Source organism: Phyllobates terribilis, unplaced genomic scaffold (genome assembly GCF_046119375.1).
Source record: "Phyllobates terribilis strain yellow unplaced genomic scaffold, ASM4611937v1 Scaffold_1__5_contigs__length_1240528914, whole genome shotgun sequence".
Lineage (NCBI taxonomy): Eukaryota > Metazoa > Chordata > Amphibia > Anura > Dendrobatidae > Phyllobates > Phyllobates terribilis.
The window spans coordinates 590,296,554-590,318,848 of NW_027362761.1; the positions used below are offsets into that span (position 1 = coordinate 590,296,554).

Genomic DNA, 22,295 nt, shown 5'->3' on the forward strand with positions numbered 1-22,295 from the left:
TAACTTAGAGCTCTCCCCATAGATCACCTTGTAATTGAGAGCCCTCCCCCACAGATCCCCCCTGTAACTTAGAACCCTCACCCACAGATCCCCCTGTAACTTAGAGCCCTCCCCATAGATCACCTTGTAACTGGGAGCCCTCCCCCATAAATCTCCCTGTAACTGAGAGCCCTCCCCCACAGATCCCCTGTAACTTAGAGCCCTTCCCCACAGATCCCCCTGTAACTTAGAGCCCTCGCCCACAGATCCCCCTGTAACTTAGAGCCCTCCCCCATAGATCATCCTGTAACCTAGTGCCCTCTCCCACAGATTTACAGATTCTCCTGTAACCTAGAGCTCTCACCCAGAGATTCCCCTGTAACCTAGTGTCTCGCCCCCACAGATCCCTCTGTAACTTAATCTCCCCGTGTTACGAATGTAACACACTCACTCACAGGTACCGTTAAAAAGAAAGACCTACTACAGGGAGAAGCAGCACCCACACCCAACTGGTCCCACACCACCTTGGACCCTAAAAGGCCATCGAGAGGTTTCTCATACCTCCTGAGGAACCAGAGGGAAGGCCACAACACACTGCCAACAAGAGGTGAGGAAAATGTGCAGGAAGATACAAAAACCCAGGCTGAGAAAATTAAAACACATTCAAATAAAGTAGAGAGGGAAAACTAAGGTGAGCCAAAAATAAACAGAACAAGAAAAACCTCACAGAAACCTAAAGATGTGAAAGGAAGAGGAACTGGGAAGGAAAACAGACTCACTGGTATTTATCATACAAAGTAAATGCCTTAACTGAAGGGCCGGAACTCCTAAACTCAAGTCCACCTAGAGGTATAGCCAGCAAGGAAGTGCAGTGAAGGGTGAACATAAAAAACCCAACCCAGAATGTGATAGGGCAGACCAAAATGGGAAAATGGAAAACACCTGGAGATGAGCAAATTAAGAAGGGGGAACAAAGAAAATTGGAAACATCAGCATTTGGACAGTGAAGAAAAGGCTATTGTTGACCAGACAGAGGAGCTGACCATGAAGCAACACGTCAGGGGATCAAAACCCCAAACTGAGCCATGACACTCTGTCGCCAAATCCTCTCTGTGTGTTCAGCAGTGACATCTTTTCACCTTCCTAATATATATACAGTACAGACCAAAAGTTTGGACACACCTTCTCCTTTAAAGATTTTTCTGTATTTTCATGACTATGAAAATTGTACATTCACACTGAAGGCATCGAAACTATGAATTAACACATGTGGAATTATATACTTAACAAAAAAGTGTGAAACAACTGAAAATATGTCTTATATTCTAGGTTCTTCAAAGTAGCCACCTTTTGCTTTGATGACTGCTTTGCACACTCTTGGCATTCTCTTGATGAGCTTCAAGAGGTAGTCACCGGAAATGGTCTTCCAACAATCTTGAAGGAGTTCCCAGAGATGCTTAGCACTTGTTGGCCCTTTTGCCTTCACTCTGCAGTCCAGCTCACCCCAAACCATCTCGATTGGGTTCAGGTCTGGTGACTGTAGAGGCCAGGTCATCTGGCGTAGCACCCCATCATTCTCCTTCTTGGTCAAATAGCCTTTACACAGCCTGGAGGTGTGTTTGGGGTCATTGTCCTGTTGAAAAATAAATGATGGTCCAACTAAACGCAAACCGGATGGAATAGCATGCAGCTGCAAGATGCTGTGGTAGCCATGCTGGTTCAGTATGCCTTCAATTTTGAATAAATCCCCAACAGTGTCACCAGCAAAGCACCCCCACACCATCACACCTCCACCTCCATCCTTCACGGTGGGAACCAGGCATGTAGAGTCCATCCGTTCACCTTTTCTGCGTCGCACAAAGACACGGTGGTTGGAACCAAAGATCTCAAATTTGGACTCATCAGACCAAAGCACAGATTTCCACTGGTCTAATGTCCATTCTTTGTGTTCTTTAGCCCAAACAAGTCTCTTCTGCTTGTTGCCTGTCCTTAGCAGTGGTTTCCTAGCAGCTATTTTACCATGAAGGCCTGCTGCACAAAGTCTCCTCTTAACAGTTGTTGAAGAGATGTATCTGCTGCTAGAACTCTGTGTGGCATTGACCTGGTCTCTAATCTGAGCTGCTGTTAACCTGCGATTTCTGAGGCTGGTGACTCGGATAAACTTATTCTCAGAAGCAGAGGTGACTCTTGGTCCTCCTTTCCAGGGGCGGTCCTCATGTGAGCCAGTTTCTTTGTAGCGCTTGATGGTTTTTACAACTGCACTTGGGGACACTTTCCAAGTTTGCCCAATTTTTCAGACTGACTGACCTTCATTTCTTACAGTGACTTGTTTTTCTTTACTTAGCTGCTTTTTTATTGCCATAATACAAATTCTAACAGTCTATTCAGTAGGACTATCAGCTGTGTAACCACCAGACTTCTGCACAACACAACTGATGGTCCCAACCCCATTTATAAGGCAAGAAATCCCACTTACTAAACCTGACAGGGCACACCTGTGAAGTGAAAACCATTTCCGGTGACTACCTCTGGAAGCTCATCAAGAGAATGCCAAGAGTGTGCAAAGCAGTCATCAAAGCAAAAGGTGGCTACTTTGAAGAACCTAGAATATAAGACATATTTTCATTTGTTTCACACTTTTTTGTTAAGTATATTATTCCACATGTGGTAATTCATAGTTTTGATGCCTTCAGTGTGAATGTACAATTTTCAAAGTCATGAAAATACAGAAAAATCTTTAAATAAGAAGGTGTGTCCAAACTTTTGGTCTGTACTGTATATCTATTTCACAAGCGCCACACAATGTCATGCCCAGAGCCTCCACTGTCCTGAGTGACATCTGAGGTATAATATACAATAAACGTTGTATCCTCCCTTCTTACCCCAGGCCGGTCTGCAGCGTGTTGGGTGGGGGTTTATCAATGTCGCACACTTTGTGTCGCACCTCGCAGTTGGCTTCATCATGGCTGTCTGCCTCACAATCGTGATCGCCATTACATACCAGGGATTTACTGATACACGGACCTGAAATAAATGGAAATGTGGACAACTGTTCAGCCATCCCATATTATGTGAGGGAGGATAGCTGATATAGTCCATCTACACATGCGTGTATTTGCTAGGAAATTACATTTTCCAAAAAGTTGGATAAGCTTAACTCTCTCCAGAAGTGCCACCTCTAATTAGCCTATTTTCCCATGGAACATTGCCAATAAGACTCCATATTCAGATGGTCTCCCCAAGGAGTGCCAACCTCTCCACCAAACTACAAAAAGTTTTCTTATTTTGTACAAGTAGAGCACAGCACCACCAGGCACAACCTCACCATTGTATGAGGTCATCAGAGATAACCAGTGCCAGTGCGGTTTGGATCCAAACAGCACGATCCATCAGCTGTTTTTGCCAGGAGAAGCCACAATGGCAGCAGCGGAAATGTAGTAATAACATGGAAGCCAATGATGTGAATCATAATTCATATCACATGAGAACAGAACTGTGACTCTACTCAAGACCCCCCCACTTTCCACACTTATAGAAATATACGCGCCATTAACACCCAGAGATTTATGAAAAAGTTGCAATCATCATTGGCCCCAATCTCCTCCCTCTCATGTCCCGACTCTGCACTGAAGCTTTATAACGAAACATTGCAATGCGCCCTGGATGAAGCCGCACCTCCTACGCAAAGAACAATTCGGCATAGACGGCGACAACCCTGGCACACACCTCAAACACGTCTTTTCCAGGTGCGCTGAAAGGCTGTGGAGAAAATCTAATCTGCCCGAAGATTTCCTCCATTATAAATTTATGCTGAAAACATATAACTCTGCGCTTCACCTCTCCAAACAAACCTACTTTAACAACCTCATCATCTCACTATCCAATAATCCTAAACGACTCTTTGACAAGTTTCATTCTCTCCTCAATCAAACAGCACAGACCCCGATCACCGACCTCAGCGCTGACGATCTGGCCAATTATTTCAAAGAAAAAATTGACCATATCCATCAGGAAATTTTCTCCCAATCAGCAAACGTTATGCATGCTCTCCCCCGCCACATTGTATCTTGCTCATTTTCTGACTTCGAACAAGTCACGGAAGATGAAGTGATCAGACTCCTTGCATCTTCTCGCCCTACCACCTGCACCAGTGACCCTATTCCCTCACATCTCCTTCAGTCCCTTGCTCCAGCTGTCACCATTCACCTAACTAAAATTTTCAACCTCTCCCTCTCATCTGGTATCTTTCCCTCTTCTTTTAAACACGCCAGCATACATCCATTACTTAAAAAAACCATCCCTTGACCAGAACTGCACGGCCAACTACAGACCTGTTTCCAATCTTCCCTTTATCTCTAAACTCCTGGAATGCCTGGTCCATTCCTGTCTAATCCGCTATCTCTCAGACAACTCTCTTCTTGACCCTTTACAATCTGGTTTCCGCTCTTTACATTCTACTGAAACTGCCCTCACTAAAGTCTCTAATGATCTACTAACAGCTAAATCTAATGGTCACTACTCCCTGCTGATTCTCCTGGATCTCTCTGCAGCATTCGACACTGTGGATCACCAGCTCCTCCTCACTATGCTCCGCACTATTGGCCTCAAGGACACTGTTCTCTCCTGGTTCTCCTCCTACCTCTCTGACCGCTCCTTCTCTGTGTCTTTCGCCGGCTCCTCCTCCTCTCTCCTTCCCCTTACTGTCGGGGTTCATCAAGGATCAGTCCTAGGCCCCCTTCTTTTCTCCTTATACACCGCTCCTATTGGACAAACAATCAGTAGATTCGGTTTTCAGTACCATCTCTATGCTGATGACACCCAATTATACACCGCTGCTCCGGACATCATCCCTGCATTACTACAAAAGACCAGTGATTGTCTTTCTGCTGTGTCTAACATTATGTCCTCCCTCTGTCTAAAACTGAATCTGTCAAAAACTGAACTACTCGTATTTCCTCCCTCTACTAACCTACCTGTGCCCGATATTGCCATTTCCGTTTGTGGCTCAACCATTACTCCCCAGCAACAAGCCCGCTGTCTTGGGGTCATTTTTGATTCAGATCTTTCTTTCACTCCTCACATCAAATCACTCGCTCGTTCATGTCATCTACACCTCAAAAACATCTCAAGAATCAGGACTTTTCTCACCTTTGACTCGGCAAAAACTCTTACTGTCGCTCTTATTCATTCCCATCTGGACTACTGCAACGCTCTACTGATCGGGCTCCCTCTTACTAAACTCTCCCCTCTCCAATCCGTCCTTAACGCAGCAGCCAGGATCATATTCCTCGCCAACCGCTACACCGATGCCTCTTCCCTGTGCCAGTCATTGTATTGGTTACCCATCCAATACAGAGTTCAATATAAACTTATCACGCTTACCCACAAAGCGCTCCATGCTTCAGTACCCCCCTACATCTCCTCCCTTGACTCAGTCTACCACTCTACACGTGCCCTCCGTTCTGCCAGTGACTTAAAACTAAAAATCCTCCATAATCCGAACTTCCCACTCCCGTCTCCAAGATTTCTCACGTGCTGCGCCAATTCTTTGGAATGCATTACCCAGGACAGTTCGATTAATTCCCAATACCCACAGTTTCAAGCGGACCCTAAAAACCCATTTCTTTAGACTGGCGTATCGCCTCCACACACTATCTGTCCGTCCCAGTTTTCCCCCATATTAAAATCTTCTTCAATTTCAGGTTCATACCAACCATTCACCTAATAGCCTCGGTCAGGACGGTACACATACTGGCAGGACACCAGTCCATGTATTATTTATCCTATTTAGTATATCAAGGCTGCATTATACAATATATGTTCATTCTGACTTTTGTGTCTCCCCCATTTCCTCATAGACTGTAAGCTTGCGAGCAGGGCCCTCACTCCCTTCGATATGAAATATGCTTATACTGTATTGCCTGTATAAGTCCCCCTTAAAATTTGTAAATTGCTGCGGAATATGTTAGCGCTATAAAAATATAAAATTATTATTATTATTATTCTGCTATGACGGCCACTCGCCAGAATCCACTATTTTGGCATTTAATCTGCATGAACCTAGCAAAATGGTGTCCAACTGGCTGCCATTTTTCTGAATTCTTTTGAGGGTGAGGAAGGGGTCTGCTCGCTTCAGTTTGATATTCTCTTCGATCTTCTGTCTGGATCTTTCAACACTCACATTGTCACACGGGGAGCCCCATAGGTCAATGACGTTCATCAATCAAACATCTGCACTAGTGATGAGCGAGTATGTTCGGTTAACCCTTTCGGAGACTATGCTCGGGCGAGTACCTAGTATCTTCAGTGTGCTCGGGTATTATGTTTGAATCACTCCCGTGTGCACGATTTGCCACTGTTTGACAGCTTTAATACATGTGAGGAATGCTTAAGAAACAAGCATTCCTCACATGTATTAAAGCTGTCAAACAGTCGCAAATCATGCACACGGGAGTGATTCAAACATATCACCGAGTATACTAGGTACTCGCCCGAGCATACTCGCCGCAAGGGTTAACCGAACATACTCGCTCATCACTAATCTGCACCAAAGTCTGAAGAGAAGACCAATCTGAAGAACGATCCTTCAGGTCGGTCCTAGGACAGGTGACAATCTTTCTTTTTACTTTTTAACCCCTTTCCCAAACGTCTGTTTGGAGCAGCTTCAATTCGTAACTAATTTTATTCTAACAAAATTAACTCTTCCGGACAATTAGAGCAAAATTTCAGGAGATTTGATGACCACTAATAATAAGACATATGGACAGGTGTTATCATATGAGATGACCCCTTTATAACAAGGCCCATACAGGAGAGGACCTGGAGGTGAATATTTGACTTAGCATTTGGATAAATGGCTCTGGCTTACTAGTTTAAAATACCCTTAAAAAAAAGATTATTATCTGCTTTTATGTATTTATGGGAACATTTAATTCACTGCTGGTGTATACAGTAATTACATGCACAGCCCTAAGGGAAACTCAGTTTAAGCTAGAGAAATACAATTTAATATTTTATTTATTGACAATTGTGGGAGGTCCCTCGGGGTCCTGATAATTTGATTGTGTGGGGCCAGAAATTCCTGATGGCAGTGGATCATTAGTTACTCTACAACACCGGAGTACTGGGCACTACTAGACAAATCTAGATGCCAGCGTCCACTGGGCATAGGGGATCTAGGTATCCATACCTTACAGTGTGTCTGGTCCCACATACCCCTTAATGACTGGGGCAGAAAGGACGTGGGTGTTGATTGTCCAGATTGTTCTTCTTCAGGCCCGAACTTCACAGAATGATACTTTTCTTGCTGTCAATCATAAAATCATTACCTGAAGCGCATCGGAAGCGGTCTCCGCAGCCATCCTCTATCGGACATCCCTTGGTGGGAACACAAGACTGGGTTTCATAAGAAGTTCCACTGCATTCAATGCCACCAAACTGGGCAAAAACCTCAACAGTCCGTCTGCGGGTCTGGATGGGAAATATGGAGGGGCACATTAGTCACTTCTGTTACTTGCATCTGACACAGTGGGCGAGGATTACGAAATGTGTTCTCTTCTTTCTAGTATATATAAAAAAAAAAGTATAAAAGTATAAAAGTAAAAAAGTTTTGTTTGGGTGTATTTCCCTTATGTCAGTCAAACCCATTAGATACTGCGGTAACTATCCCTACTGTTGGAGTGGGATGGCACCCACTAATGCGGGCACAGCTCCTGTATCCACCTCATCCACTGGATGTATTTGTATGCCTGTTTGCAGTAAGAACCCTGCAATTAGATCGCTATAGTACTTCCATATCCGAAGTCCTATGAAGTTCTTAGAAATTAATGTGTCCCAGTATCTTTCCCCACTGAAACCTGCAAGAGAGAAAATTCCCAGATCTCTACACCCTCATTATGGTAGAGTCCTACGCAGAGGTTGTCACGCAGTTGCTATACGAGACCCTCTCCCTATAATCAGTGCCTGTTCAGTCCAGACTTTCCTGTGGGTCCCAACTTCCAATGAGACCCTTTTAATATATGAGGAAACTCCTTTATTGTTGCGTAGATTAGAAAATGGTGCCTTGTACTGTACAGAAGACTTAGACATCCCCGCATACTACCACATATAGGTGATGAGGTGACGTACCTGTGTCTTAGAGCAGCCATCACATTCGGACCACGGCCCAAAGGAGCCCCATTTGCAGTTAACTTTTGTCATATACCTATAACATATAATATATTGGTGTTACATTACACACAATGACTACTAAAGTGACCACTTGGAAAACCTCTGATGTGACTTGTTCTAGACTCAGAAGACAATGTTGCATTACTTGAAGATTTCATTACAAACATTTTTTACATTTCCGTTTTTTTTTTTTTTATATTTGAGTCTTTGACTATTGTAATAAAGCAATTTTCAAATATTGCAGTTCTTACACCGACCACTTGAGCACTCAAAGGACTTTACAGGCAAGGACATTGCTGCTAGTAACATTGCCCCTGAATCAATCATTTATCAGAGCAGCAAAAACTTTAAACAGAGAGGTTCAATTTCTGTTATAAAGGGTTTCAGGTGCCTGAGAAAGTCCACCAAGTGTCAGGACCATCTCCTAAAGAAGATTCAGCTATGGGATTGGTTGAACACCAGTGCAGAGCTTGCCCTGTGGATGGCAGCTGGCAGGTGTCAGTGCATCTAGACGCACAGGGAGGCGAAGGCTTTTGGAGGCTGCCGAGTGTCAAGGACAGCAAAGAAACCACTTCTCTCCAAGAAAGACATCAAGAACAGACTGACATTCTGCAGGAAGTACATGGATTGGACTGCAGAGGACAGGGGTAAAGTCATTTTTCGGAGAATAAAAGGTGATGCTGCCATGAGTCCTGGGCCTGCCAACAGTAAAACCTCCTGAGACCACTCATGTGTGGGGGCTTCTCATCCATGGAGGGGGTCACTCACAATTTACCTGAGAACACGGCCATGAATAAAGAACAGGATCTAAACCTCCTCCTAGAACAACAACTCCCATCATCCAGGACAATGTGGTGATGATGATTTTCCCCCATGATGAAGACCAGGTCACAAGGCAAAAGTGAGAACTAAGTGGCTCAGTGAAGAAAGCGTTGACATTTTGGGTCCAGGGCTAGAAACTCCCCAGATCTCAGTCCCAACTCCCAATGCTTAAGAACGACAAAGGAAAACACATAAATTGTGATAACTCCAAGCTCTGATGAGATAAGAACTGGTGACCATCAGTCAGGATCTCCAGAAGCCGATATCCAGCTGCCGGGGGGAAAGGCAGAAGTGTGGAGAATAAGGGGCAGAAGTGTGGAGAATAAGGGGCAGAAGTCTGGAGAATAAGGGGCAGAAGTCTGGAGAATAAGGGGCAGAAGGTGTGGAGAATAAGGGGCAGAAGGTGTGGAGAATAAGGGGCAGAAGTGTGGAGAATAAGGGGCAGAAGTGTGGAGAATAAGGGGCAGAAGTCTGGAGAATAAGGGGCAGAAGTGTGGAGAATAAGGGGCAGAAGTGTGGAGAATAAGGGGCAGAAGTGTGGAGAATAAGGGGCAGAAGTGTGGAGAATAAGGGGCAGAAGTGTGGAGAGTAAGAGACAGAAGTGTGGAGAATAAGGGGCAGAAGTGTGGAGAATAAGGGGCAGAAGTGTGGAGAATAAGGGGCAGAAGTCCTGGAGAATAAAGGGGCAGAAGTGTGGAGAATAAGGGGCAGAAGTCCTGGAGAATAAAGGGGCAGAAGTGTGGAGAATAAGGGGCAGAAGGTGTGGAGAATAAGGGGCAGAAGTGTGGAGAATAAGGGGCAGAAGTGTGGAGAATAAGGGGCAGAAGTGTGGAGAATAAGGGGCAGAAGTGTGGAGAATAAGGGGCAGAAGTGTGGAGAATAAGAGGCAGAAGTGTGGAGAATAAGGGGCAGAAGTGTGGAGAATAAGGGGCAGAAGTGTGGAGAATAAGGGGCAGAAGTCCTGGAGAATAAGGGGCAGAAGTGTGGAGAATAAGGGGCAGAAGTCCTGGAGAATAAAGGGGCAGAAGTCTGGAGAATAAGGGGCAGAAGCCTGGAGAATAAGGGGCAGAAGTCTGGAGAATAAGGGGCAGAAGCCTGGAGAATAAGGGGCAGAAGTGTGGAGAATAAGGGGCAGAAGTGTGGAGAATAAGGGGCAGAAGTCCTGGAGAATAAGGGGCAGAAGGTGTGGAGAATAAGGGACAGAAGGTGTGGAGAATGAGGGGCAGAAGGTGTGGAGAATAAGGGGCAGAAGGTGTGGAGAATAAGGGGCAGAAGGTGTGGAGAATAAGGGGCAGAAGTGTGGAGAATAAGGGGCAGAAGGTGTGGAGAATAAGGGGCAGAAGGTGTGGAGAATAAGAGGCAGAAGTGTGGAGAATAAGGGGCAGAAGTGTGGAGAATAAGAGGCAGATGTCTGGAGAATAAGGGGCAGAAGTGTGCAGAATAAGGGGCAGAAGGTGTGGAGAACAAGGGGCAGAAGGTGTGGAGAATAAGGGGCAGAAGTCTGGAGAATAAGGGGCAGAAGTCTGGAGAATAAGGGGCAGAAGTCTGGAGAATAAGGGGGCAGAAGTCTGGAGAATACTGAGGCATCACAGAAACTTCATGGATTTATCAATAAAAGTTTAAAAAACTTCTGAAATGTTTATAATTGTCCGTCAGCAACCAGAGAAACATCTGACTAAAAGAGTGAAAAACACTGAAGCCGCAAAATGTGAAAACCAGAATTTGTGACAGCGTGAAAATTTATGGCCACCACTGTATTCACTGGGACAGGATGAGCAGAGTCACTTCATTATCATTAAAGGGTGAGATAGATAATGACAGCTGTATTGTACTGCTGGAAACCTTACAGATCAGTAACATCTCCATCCTGTGATTTCCAGAATTCCACAACTTTTCCTTCTTGCTGATTTCAATTTCAATTTATATATGTACCGAGCTGGAATCATATGTACAGTTTTTGGTGCAGTTTTAAAAGCCAAAGCAAGAAGTGGATCCAGCAGAAAAAAAGTTTCTGTCCTCCCTTTACTTTTACTAAAAAAAAAAAAAATAAAAATAAAAAGCTGCACCAAAAAAATGCATTACTTTTGTCTTTGTGCACCACCAATGCAGTTCTCAGTCTTAACACACAGGTGGGTCAGGGGGGGGTTGGACATCATTTGGAGGGGTCTTCCCTGCTCAGAAACTCCCTGTATTAGACTGAATGAAAAACTGCTGCAGAGAGCATCTCATACAGGGAACCTGCCCCGTGGTACGTGGTCGACCTTTGAGTTCAACTCTTTCTCCACTTCTACAATTTTATTTTCATGATGCATTTAAGAGTAAAGCCCAAAATCTCAATCAAAAATCTCCTTCCGCTTTTGTGTCTACAGCTCCTATGCAGACCTAACTGTCTCCATGGTAACAGACTGCAAAGAAGCCTTGTGTAGTCTGATTCTGCAGCCACCCTCTCCTCCAGTGTGAACAGAGCAATGACAATGACTGGCATGGATCAGTCCCCGTTGTGCCATGTATAGATGGCGACACTTCCATTGACGGAAACGTGGCACAGATTCCTCGTACCAGAGCAGAGACCCTGATGCCGCCATGTGGAATGACTCCGGGGCACAGCGAGCGCTCGTCATACACCGCACTAATCATCATTAGCGGCTGATTATTATCTAATTACATCCACTGCTAATGTGCAGACAATGAACCGGATATTCATGTAATTATCAGCAGCGATCATTCCCAGAAACCAACGCCAACAGGCATCGGTCGGACGCGAGCAGCTTCCATCTTATTGACTTATTTCAGGCTTTTAATGCAATTCTTATTGTCTTGCTTTATCTTTACATTCACCATTATTCCCAATTTGTGGAATATGTCCCTGTTTATAAACCCACCAGGAACGCCCAGTTTAGGACACATTTCTACAAGTCCCACCCAAATTCAGGAAGACAATAATATAACTCTAAAAACTAGAAGGGATATAAGGTAATAATAATAATGTACCAATAATACTGACAACCGCTATCCTAGAGGAGAAATAGTTGTCACTGCTCCTCCTCCACACAACAGCCAGGAATGACGGCTGTATTACAATATTACAACAGCCAGGAATGACGGCTGTATTACAATATTACAACAGCCAGGAATGACGGCTGTATTACAATATTACAACAGCCAGGAATGACGGCTGTATTACAATATTACAACAGCCAGGAATGACCGCTGTATTACAATATTACAACAGCCAGGAATGACGGCTGTATTACAATATTACAACAGCCAGGAATGACGGCTGTATTACAATATTACAACAGCCAGGAATGACCGCTGTATTACAATATTACAACAGCCAGGAATGACGGCTGTATTACAATATTACAACAGCCAGGAATGACGGCTGTATTACAATATTACAACAGCCAGGAATGACCGCTGTATTACAATATTACAACAGCCAGGAATGACGGCTGTATTACAATATTACAACAGCCAGGAATGACGGCTGTATTACAATATTACAACAGCCAGGAATGACGGCTGTATTACAATATTACAACAGCCAGGAATGACCGCTGTATTACAATATTACAACAGCCAGGAATGACCGCTGTATTACAATATTACAACAGCCAGGAATGACCGCTGTATTACAATATTACAACAGCCAGGAATGACCGCTGTATTACAATATTACAACAGCCAGGAATGACCGCTGTATTACAATATTACAACAGCCAGGAATGACGGCTGTATTACAATATTACAACAGCCAGGAATGACGGCTGTATTACAATATTACAACAGCCAGGAATGACGGCTGTATTACAATATTACAACAGCCAGGAATGACCGCTGTATTACAATATTACAACAGCCAGGAATGACCGCTGTATTACAATATTACAACAGCCAGGAATGACCGCTGTATTACAATATTACAACAGCCAGGAATGACCGCTGTATTACAATATTACAACAGCCAGGAATGACCGCTGTATTACAATATTACAACAGCAGGAATGACCGCTGTATTACAATATTACAACAGCCAGGAATGACGGCTGTATTACAATATTACAACAGCCAGGAATGACGGCTGTATTACAATATTACAACAGCCAGGAATGACCGCTGTATTACAATATTACAACAGCCAGGAATGACCGCTGTATTACAATATTACAACAGCCAGGAATGACCGCTGTATTACAATATTACAACAGCCAGGAATGACCGCTTTATTACAATATTACAACAGCCAGGAATGACCGCTGTATTACAATATTACAACAGCCAGGAATGACCGCTGTATTACAATATTACAACAGCCAGGAATGACCGCTGTATTACAATATTACAACAGCCAGGAATGACCGCTGTATTACAATATTACAACAGCCAGGAATGACCGCTGTATTACAATATTACAACAGTCAGGAATGACCGCTGTATTACAATATTACAACAGCCAGGAATGACCGCTGTATTACAATATTACAACAGCCAGGAATGACCGCTGTATTACAATATTGCAACAGCCAGGAATGACTGCTGTATTACAATATTACAACAGCCAGGAATGACCGCTTTATTACAATATTACAACACCCAGGAATGACCGCTGTATTACAATATTACAACAGCCAGGAATGACCGCTGTATTACAATATTACAACAGCCAGGAATGACCGCTGTATTACAATATTACAACAGCCAGGAATGACCGCTGTATTACAATATTACAACAGCCAGGAATGACCGCTGTATTACAATATTACAACAGCCAGGAATGACCGCTGTATTACAATATTGCAACAGCCAGGAATGACTGCTGTATTACAATATTACAACAGCCAGGAATGACCGCTTTATTACAATATTACAACACCCAGGAATGACCGCTGTATTACAATATTACAACAGCCAGGAATGACCGCTGTATTACAATATTACAACAGCCAGGAATGACCGCTGTATTACAATATTACAACAGCCAGGAATGACCGCTGTATTACAATATTACAACAGCCAGGAATGACCGCTGTATTACAATATTACAACAGCCAGGAATGACGGCTGTATTACAATATTACAACAGCCAGGAATGACCGCTGTATTACAATATTACAACAGCCAGGAATGACGGCTGTATTACAATATTACAACAGCCAGGAATGACCGCTGTATTACAATATTACAACAGCCAGGAATGACGGCTGTATTACAATATTACAACAGCCAGGAATGACCGCTGTATTACAATATTACAACAGCCAGGAATGACCGCTGTATTACAACAGCCAGGAATGACCGCTTTATTACAATATTACAACACCCAGGAATGACCGCTGTATTACAATATTACAACAGCCAGGAATGACCGCTGTATTACAATATTACAACAGCCAGGAATGACCGCTGTATTACAATATTACAACAGCCAGGAATGACCGCTGTATTACAATATTACAACAGCCAGGAATGACCGCTGTATTACAATATTACAACAGCCAGGAATGACCGCTGTATTACAATATTACAACAGCCAGGAATGACCGCTTTATTACAATATTACAACAGCCAGGAATGACAGCTGTATTACAATATTACAACAGCCAGGAATGACCGCTGTATTACAATATTACAACAGCCAGGAATGACCGCTGTATTACAATATTACAACAGCCAGGAATGACCGTTGTATTACAATATTACAACAGCCAGGAATGACCGCGGTATTACAATATTACAACAGCCAGGAATGACCGCTTTATTACAATATTACAACAGCCAGGAATGACGGCTGTATTACAATATTACAACAGCCAGGAATGACCGCTGTATTACAATATTACAACAGCCAGGAATGACCGCTGTATTACAATATTACAACAGCCAGGAATGACCGCTTTATTACAATATGTACAGACATCCACAACATCTCTCCTACGACTTGTAAAGCAAAGTATTTCCCGAAAAAAAAAAAGCATACAATCTGATCTTACAAGCAAATATTGCATTTAATAGTTTGTATGTTATGAATTAATCTAAAAAAAATGTATTCTTACCTTGAAAAGAATCCAACCCCTTCCCAGATCTCCAAGATCAGCACAAGCGAGAGCAACCATTTCTAGGAATAAAGAAAAAATATGCATTACTCTTTCCTCCTTGAAGTTTCTATGTACATAGTGGAGAAAATAATAGATTCTGTCTGCAGCCACCACTAGGGGGAGCTCCCTGTATACAGAGATACATGATAAGATTCTGTCTGCAGCCACCACTAGGGGGAGCTCCCTGTATACAGAGATACAGGATAAGATTCTATCTGCACCCACCACTAGGGGGGAGCTCCCTGTATACAGAGATACATGATAAGATTCTGTCTGCAGCCACCACTAGGGGGAGCTCCCTGTATACAGAGATACATGATAAGATTCTGTCTGCAGACACCACTAGGGGGAGCTCCCTGTATACAGAGATACATGATAAGATTCTATCTGCAGCCACCACTAGGGGGAGCTCCCTGTATACAGAGATACATGATACGATTCTGTCTGCAGCCACTACTAGGGGGAGCTCCCAGAATACAGAGATACATGATAAGATTCTGTCTGCAGTCACCACTAGGGGGAGCTCCCTGTATACAGAGATACATGATAAGATTCTGTCTGCAGACACCACTAGGGGGAGCTCCCTGTATACAGAGATACATGATAAGATTCTATCTGCAGCCACCACTAGGGGGAGCTCCCTGTATACAGAGATACATGATACGATTCTGTCTGCAGCCACTACTAGGGGGAGCTCCCAGAATACAGAGATACATGATAAGATTCTGTCTGCAGCCACCACTAGGGGAAGCTCCGTGCATACAGAGATACATGATAAGATTCTGTCTGCAGTCACCATTAGGGGGAGCTCCCTGTATACAGAGATACATGATAATATGCTGTCTGCAGACACCACTATGGGGAGCTCCCTGTATACAGAGATACATGATAAGATCCTGTCTGCAGCCACCACTAGGGGGAGCTCCCTGTATACAGAGATACATGATAAGATTCTGTCTGCAGACACCACTAGGGGGAGCTCCCTGTATACAGAGATACATGATAAGATTCTGTCTGCAGACACCACTAGGGGGAGCTCCCTGTATACAGAGATACATGATAAGATTCTATCTGCAGCCACCACTAGGGGGAGCTCCCTGTATACAGAGATACATGATACGATTCTGTCTGCAGCCACTACTAGGGGGAGCTCCCTGTATACAGAGATACATGATAAGATTTTGTCTGCATTCACCATTAGGGGGAGCTCCGTGTATACAGAGATGCATGATAATATGCTGTCTGCAGTCACCACTAGGGGGAGCTCCCTGTATACAGAGATACATGATAAGATTCTGTCTGCAGCCACTACTAGGGGGAGATACCTTTATACAGAGATACATGATAAGATCCTGTCTGCAGTCACCACTAGGAGGAGCTCCCTGTATACAGAGATACATGATAAGATTCTGTCTGCAGCCACCACTAGGGGGAGCTCCCTGTATACAGAGATACATGATAAGATTCTGTCTGCAGCCACCACTAGGGGGAGCTCCCTGTATTCAAAGATACATGATAAGATCCTGTCTGCAGCCACCACTAGGGGGAGCTCCCTGTATACAGAGATACATGATAAGATTCTGTCTGCAGCCACCACTAGGGGGAGCTCCCTGTATACAGAGATACATGATAAGATTCTGTCTGCAGCCACCACTAGGGGGAGCTCCCTGTATACAGAGATACATGATAAGATTCTGTCTGCAGCCACCACTAGGGGGAGCTCCCTGTATACAGAGATACATGATAAGATCCTGTCTGCAGCCACCACTAGGGGGAGCTCCCTGTATACAGAGATACATGATAAGATCCTGTCTGCCGCCACCACTAGGGGGAGCTCCCTGTATACAGAGATACATGATAAGATTCTGTCTGCAGCCACCACTAGGGGGTGCCCCCTGTGTACAGAGATGCATGATAAGATTCTGTCTGCAGCCACCACTAGGGGGAGCTCCCTGTATACAGAGATACATGATAAGATCCTGTCTGCAGCCACCACTAGGGGGAGCTCCCTGTACACAGAGATACATGATAAGATTCTGTCTGCAGCCACCACTAGGGGGAGCTCCCTGTATACAGAGATACATGATAAGATTCTGTCTGCAGCCACCACTAGGGCGAGCTCCCTGTATACAGAGATACATGATAAGATCCTGTCTGCAGCCACCACTAGGAGGAGCTCCCTGTATACAGAGATACATGATAAGATCCTGTCTGCAGCCACCACTAGGGGGAGCTCCCTGTATACAGAGATACATGATAAGATCCTGTCTGCAGCCACCACTAGGGGGAGCTCCCTGTATACAGAGATACATGATAAGATTCTGTCTGCAGCCACCACTAGGGCGAGCTCCCTGTATACAGAGATACATGATAAGATCCTGTCTGCAGCCACCACTAGGGGGAGCTCCCTGTATACAGAGATACATGATAAGATTCTGTCTGCAGCCACCACTAGGGGGAGCTCCCTGTATACAGAGATACATGATAAGATTCTGTCTGCAGCCACCACTAGGGGGAGCTCCCTGTATACAGAGATACATGATAAGATCCTGTCTGCAGCCACCACTAGGGGGAGCTCCCTGTATACAGAGATACATGATAAGATCCTGTCTGCCGCCACCACTAGGGGGAGCTCCCTGTATACAGAGATACATGATAAGATTCTGTCTGCAGCCACCACTAGGGGGTGCCCCCTGTGTACAGAGATGCATGATAAGATTCTGTCTGCAGCCACCACTAGGGGGAGCTCCATGTATACAGAGATACATGATAAGATCCTGTCTGCAGCCACCACTAGGGGGAGCTCCCTGTACACAGAGATACATGATAAGATTCTGTCTGCAGCCACCACTAGGGGGAGCTCCCTGTATACAGAGATACATGATAAGATTCTGTCTGCAGCCACCACTAGGGCGAGCTCCCTGTATACAGAGATACATGATAAGATCCTGTCTGCAGCCACCACTAGGAGGAGCTCCCTGTATACAGAGGTACATAATAAGATCCTGTCTGCAGCCACCACTAGGGGGAGCTCCCTGTATACAGAGATACATGATAAGATCATGTCTGCAGCCACCACTAGGGGGAGCTCCCTGTATACAGAGATACATGATAAGATTCTGTCTGCAGCCACCACTAGGGGGAGCTCCCTGTATACAGAGATGCATGATAAGATTCTGTCTGCAGCCACCACTAGGGGGAGCTCCCTGTATACAGAGATACATGATAAGATCCTGTCTGCAGCCACCACTAGGGGGAGCTCCCTGTATACAGAGATACATGATAAGATTCTGTCTGCAGCCACCACTAGGGGGAGCTCCCTGTATACAGAGATGCATGATAAGATTCTGTCTGCAGCCACCACTAGGGGGAGGTCCCTGTATACAGAGATACATGATAAGATCCTGTCTGCAGACACCACTAGGGGGAGCTCCCTGTATACAGAGATATGTGATAAACAGAATCTTAGCTAAGCTTCCAGTAGGGGCACTCATCACAAATTGTTAACACTTTGGTCTCAATAATAAGACATTATGCAGAGAGCTCCCTCTAGTTGCTGCCTCAGGTATATAACATGTTATCTATATAATCTATTTCTATGCAGGGAATGTGATTTTTACAAGAGAAATTAACTCTGGCCACAATAAAGATACATTGAGAAAATATTCAGTGCAGTGCACCTATTTAGAAGAATAAAGAAACAACGTTCAGTGGTGGACGGATCGTATTTGCACTGCACAGATCTCGTTGCATTGAATTGTACCTTACAGTGAGTTAGTGCAATTCTACATCAGCAAACCACATAACAGTCTTCAATGATCTGATCACACGGAGGTTTGTTCAGGCTGGATACAATCTGCAGGGGCTACTGATTTTTGGAATGGGCAGTTTTTGGACCTAGACACTAGTACAGTATGGTCTGTGCTCACATGTAACCTATAGAAAGGGAAATGATACATGTATCCAAAGGCAGCAACAATGTATCAACCAGGGGGAAAAAGAGAGTAACAAGAGGACCAATCTGATAAATATCAGAAGGTCTGATTGGCTCTGTGATATACTAAATCATATGACAAGGCTCGTTAAAGGGTTGATATTAACTTTTAGAATTATGACTTCAAGTAGATGGCGCTAGAGTACAAGTACTGTTCTCCTCCGACGAAGATATTTGCATATTTAAATTCCCAGAGGATCATTGCATGGCCTATAAGTCTCCTTACATCAGCCTGGTGCTCACCACAAGGAGAAACATTCACCTAAGAGCCAAAGGACTGTACTTACGTTATCTGATGTAACAGTGCCACCTGCAGATAATGGAGCGGTACTGCATCATGGCAATAACTATCACTTCTCTCTAGGATTAGTTGTGATTTAACCCCTTTGTGCATTTGGACATAACTGTATGTCCTTCACTGGGATAACTGCATGTGGAGGGGACTTAGTATCTGACCTCCCTCCACACACAGCTAATACTGGCTATATTAAATAGCTGACATCTGTCTAAAACAGCCGAGGTCAGAGCTAAGTCGTGGTCAGCAGCTGTTAACCATTTAGCTTCTAGCCAGAACTGTTAACCATTTAGCTGCTGGCCGTACCTCTTAACTATGCTGATATTTGTCTGACTGCAGCATTTATATTACATCACAGCGCTGTGAGCGTGTGCCGGCTCTCATAATCCCCCTCCGATTGCAGGGCGCTGATGCATTACTATGACATTTGGGGACCAGCTGATGGCCCCCCATTGCTGCCAGGAGGGAAGCTAGATTTACACTATATACTGCAATACTCTGGTATTGCAGTACTTAGTATTAGTGATCAGACGATCACAGGTTCAAGACCCACGAGAAGAATAAAATAAAAAATAATGTAAAAAATAAAAAAAAAAGTTCAAAAAAATATTTAAAACTTAATTTAAAAAAATATAGAAAAATTTGTATCACCTTCTTTACCTCCATTAAAAATAAAGAAATTTAAAAAATGCTGTAATGAGAAAAAAAACAACCTATAATTGCGTCACCTCACCTTCCTAAAAAAATATAGTAAAAAGTGATCAAAATGTCTTCCAAAGTGGTATCGATAAAAATGTCAGGTTGTTGCGCACAGAACAAGTCCTCACCCGACTCCATTGATGGAAAATGTTACAAGTCTTGGAAAATGGTGATGACGCAAACCAAATTTTTTTTCCTTCTAACAAACATCTGAATTTTTTTCCAACATTTAAATAAAAAAAATACAAGTCTGTTATCACCGTAATCATCGTCCTGACGCAGAGAATCAGGTTTCCAGGTAATTTTTACAGCAAAATCAACGGCGTAATAAGAAAACCTAAAAGTAATGTCGGAATGGCATATTTTCCACTTTATTCAGCACATTTTACACTGTTATTAAAAAATACAACTCGTCCCGCAAAAAAAAACAAGTTCTCACGGAGCCGCGTAGATGGAAAAGTTGTGGCTCGTGGAAGAAGAGGAGGAAAAAACAGAAGGGTGAAAACGATAAAGAAGGGGTTAAAAAAAATCTTTTTGCAAAAAAACACAATTTTGCTATAATTTCTGCCTTCAAAATCTCGGCTTGCTGAAATTTACGAACCTTCTGACATCAAGAGGACGAAAACTGTACATATCTAATACTTCTCGCAGCTGAGGGTTTGGCGCAGTTGCTTGCAGACAATCCTCCATCAGGGAGAAATATGTAGCAGCACAAATCCCCTTCTCAAGACAGTTTGTTACAATGTATCAGTGCAGGTCCAGGATATTCAGCTAGCAAGGGATTGTCCAGACATGATACAATTGTGACAAACCCTCAGCTGTGAGAAGGATTAGATCAGGATAGATTTTTATCCTTCAGGATAGAGGAAAGAATAGAACTTGTAAACCTTAATAATTTGTATTTATCAGAAGATGCTCAGCGACTTATGGCCATGCATCAGTTTACAATCCATTTTACATAGGACTGCAGGTATCATCCCAGCTACTAACACAACAGAGAAATGAACACAGCGCAGCAGAGCTGAGTTTGTCACTGGTCTCAGCGCTACAATGTGTGATTTGCTGATTTACATAGGACTGCCTGCAATTACATAGGACTGCGTGTAATACTCTATGTCCTGGGATAACAGCAGATGATCATTCCGGGATCCTACCTTCATGTCCGGCAGATTTCCTCCCTCCGGGATCTGGTATCAGTCACAGTGGAAGTTCAGCCTGGAAATGTCCAGCTCCTCAGCCGCCCGGAGATATTCCCCTATCTGTATCCTGTTTACCGAAATCACCGCCCTCTTCTCTTCCTAAAGCCCCCCGGGGTCTGAGCCGCCGTCACCTCTTACATGTACCCATAGTTATATGATTATTGAGTTCAACGAAAGGTCAGAATATTTGGGGAAAAAGTTCAGTTCACATAAAGATTCACATTTTGCCTTAATATATCTTTATCGCCTTTGGAGTTCAGATTTTCTTATACAGAGCTCCAAACCCTCTGCATAGTCATAGAATTACAAGGTAGAGTTCACAAACTAGGGGGAGCTCAGGAGACTGCCGCTTATACAGCATCACAAGCTCCTCCTAGTGGTGGCTGCTGGAATATAAAGTTATAAGGAATTTCATAGAATCATAGAATGGTAGAGTTGGAGGGGACCTCCTGGGTCATCTGGTCCAACCCCCTGCTCAAAGCAGGATTCACTAGATCATCTCAGACAGATATCTGTCCAGCCTCTGTGTGAAGACGTCCATTGAAGGAGAACTCACCACCCCTCGTGGCCGCCTGTTCCACTCATTAATCACCCTAACTGTCAAAAAGTTTTTTCTAATATCTAATCTGTGTCTCCTCCCATTCAGTTTCATCCCATTGCTTCTAGTCTTTCCTTGTGCAAATGAGAATAAAGATGATCCTTCTACAATGTGACAGCCCTTGACATATTTGTAGACAGCTATTAAGTCTCCTCTCAGTCTTTTTTTTTGCAAGCTAAACATTCCCAAATCCTGCAACCGTTCCTCATAGGACATGGTTTGCAGACCACTCACCATTCTGGTCGCTCTTCTCTGAACTTGCTCCAGTTTGTCGATGTCTTTTTTAAAATGTGGTGCCCAAAACTGTACACAGTATTCCAGATGAGGTCTGACCAAAGAGGAGTAAAGACCGATAATGACTTCACGTGATCTAGACTGTATGCTTCTGTTAATACATCCCAGAATTGTATTTGCCTTTTTTGCTGCTGCATCACACTGTTGA

General features: G+C 43.9%; 1 protein-coding gene across 1 annotated transcript in view; it reads right to left on the minus strand.

The window, feature by feature from the left end:
* The window catches only part of C7 (complement C7), an 88,332-nt gene extending 66,971 nt beyond the window's left edge, over nt 1-21,361 (minus strand). Inside the window, exons 1-5 of the mRNA XM_073682088.1 lie at nt 21,211-21,361; nt 15,027-15,088; nt 8,107-8,182; nt 7,308-7,449; nt 2,862-3,003 (exon numbers count right to left, since the gene is read on the minus strand). Of these exons, the coding sequence (XP_073538189.1) occupies nt 2,862-3,003; nt 7,308-7,449; nt 8,107-8,182; nt 15,027-15,088; nt 21,211-21,216 (428 nt within the window). The 5' untranslated portion in view covers nt 21,217-21,361. The remainder of the gene's footprint in view (nt 1-2,861; nt 3,004-7,307; nt 7,450-8,106; nt 8,183-15,026; nt 15,089-21,210) is intronic.
* Between the last annotated feature and the right edge of the window lie 934 nt (nt 21,362-22,295).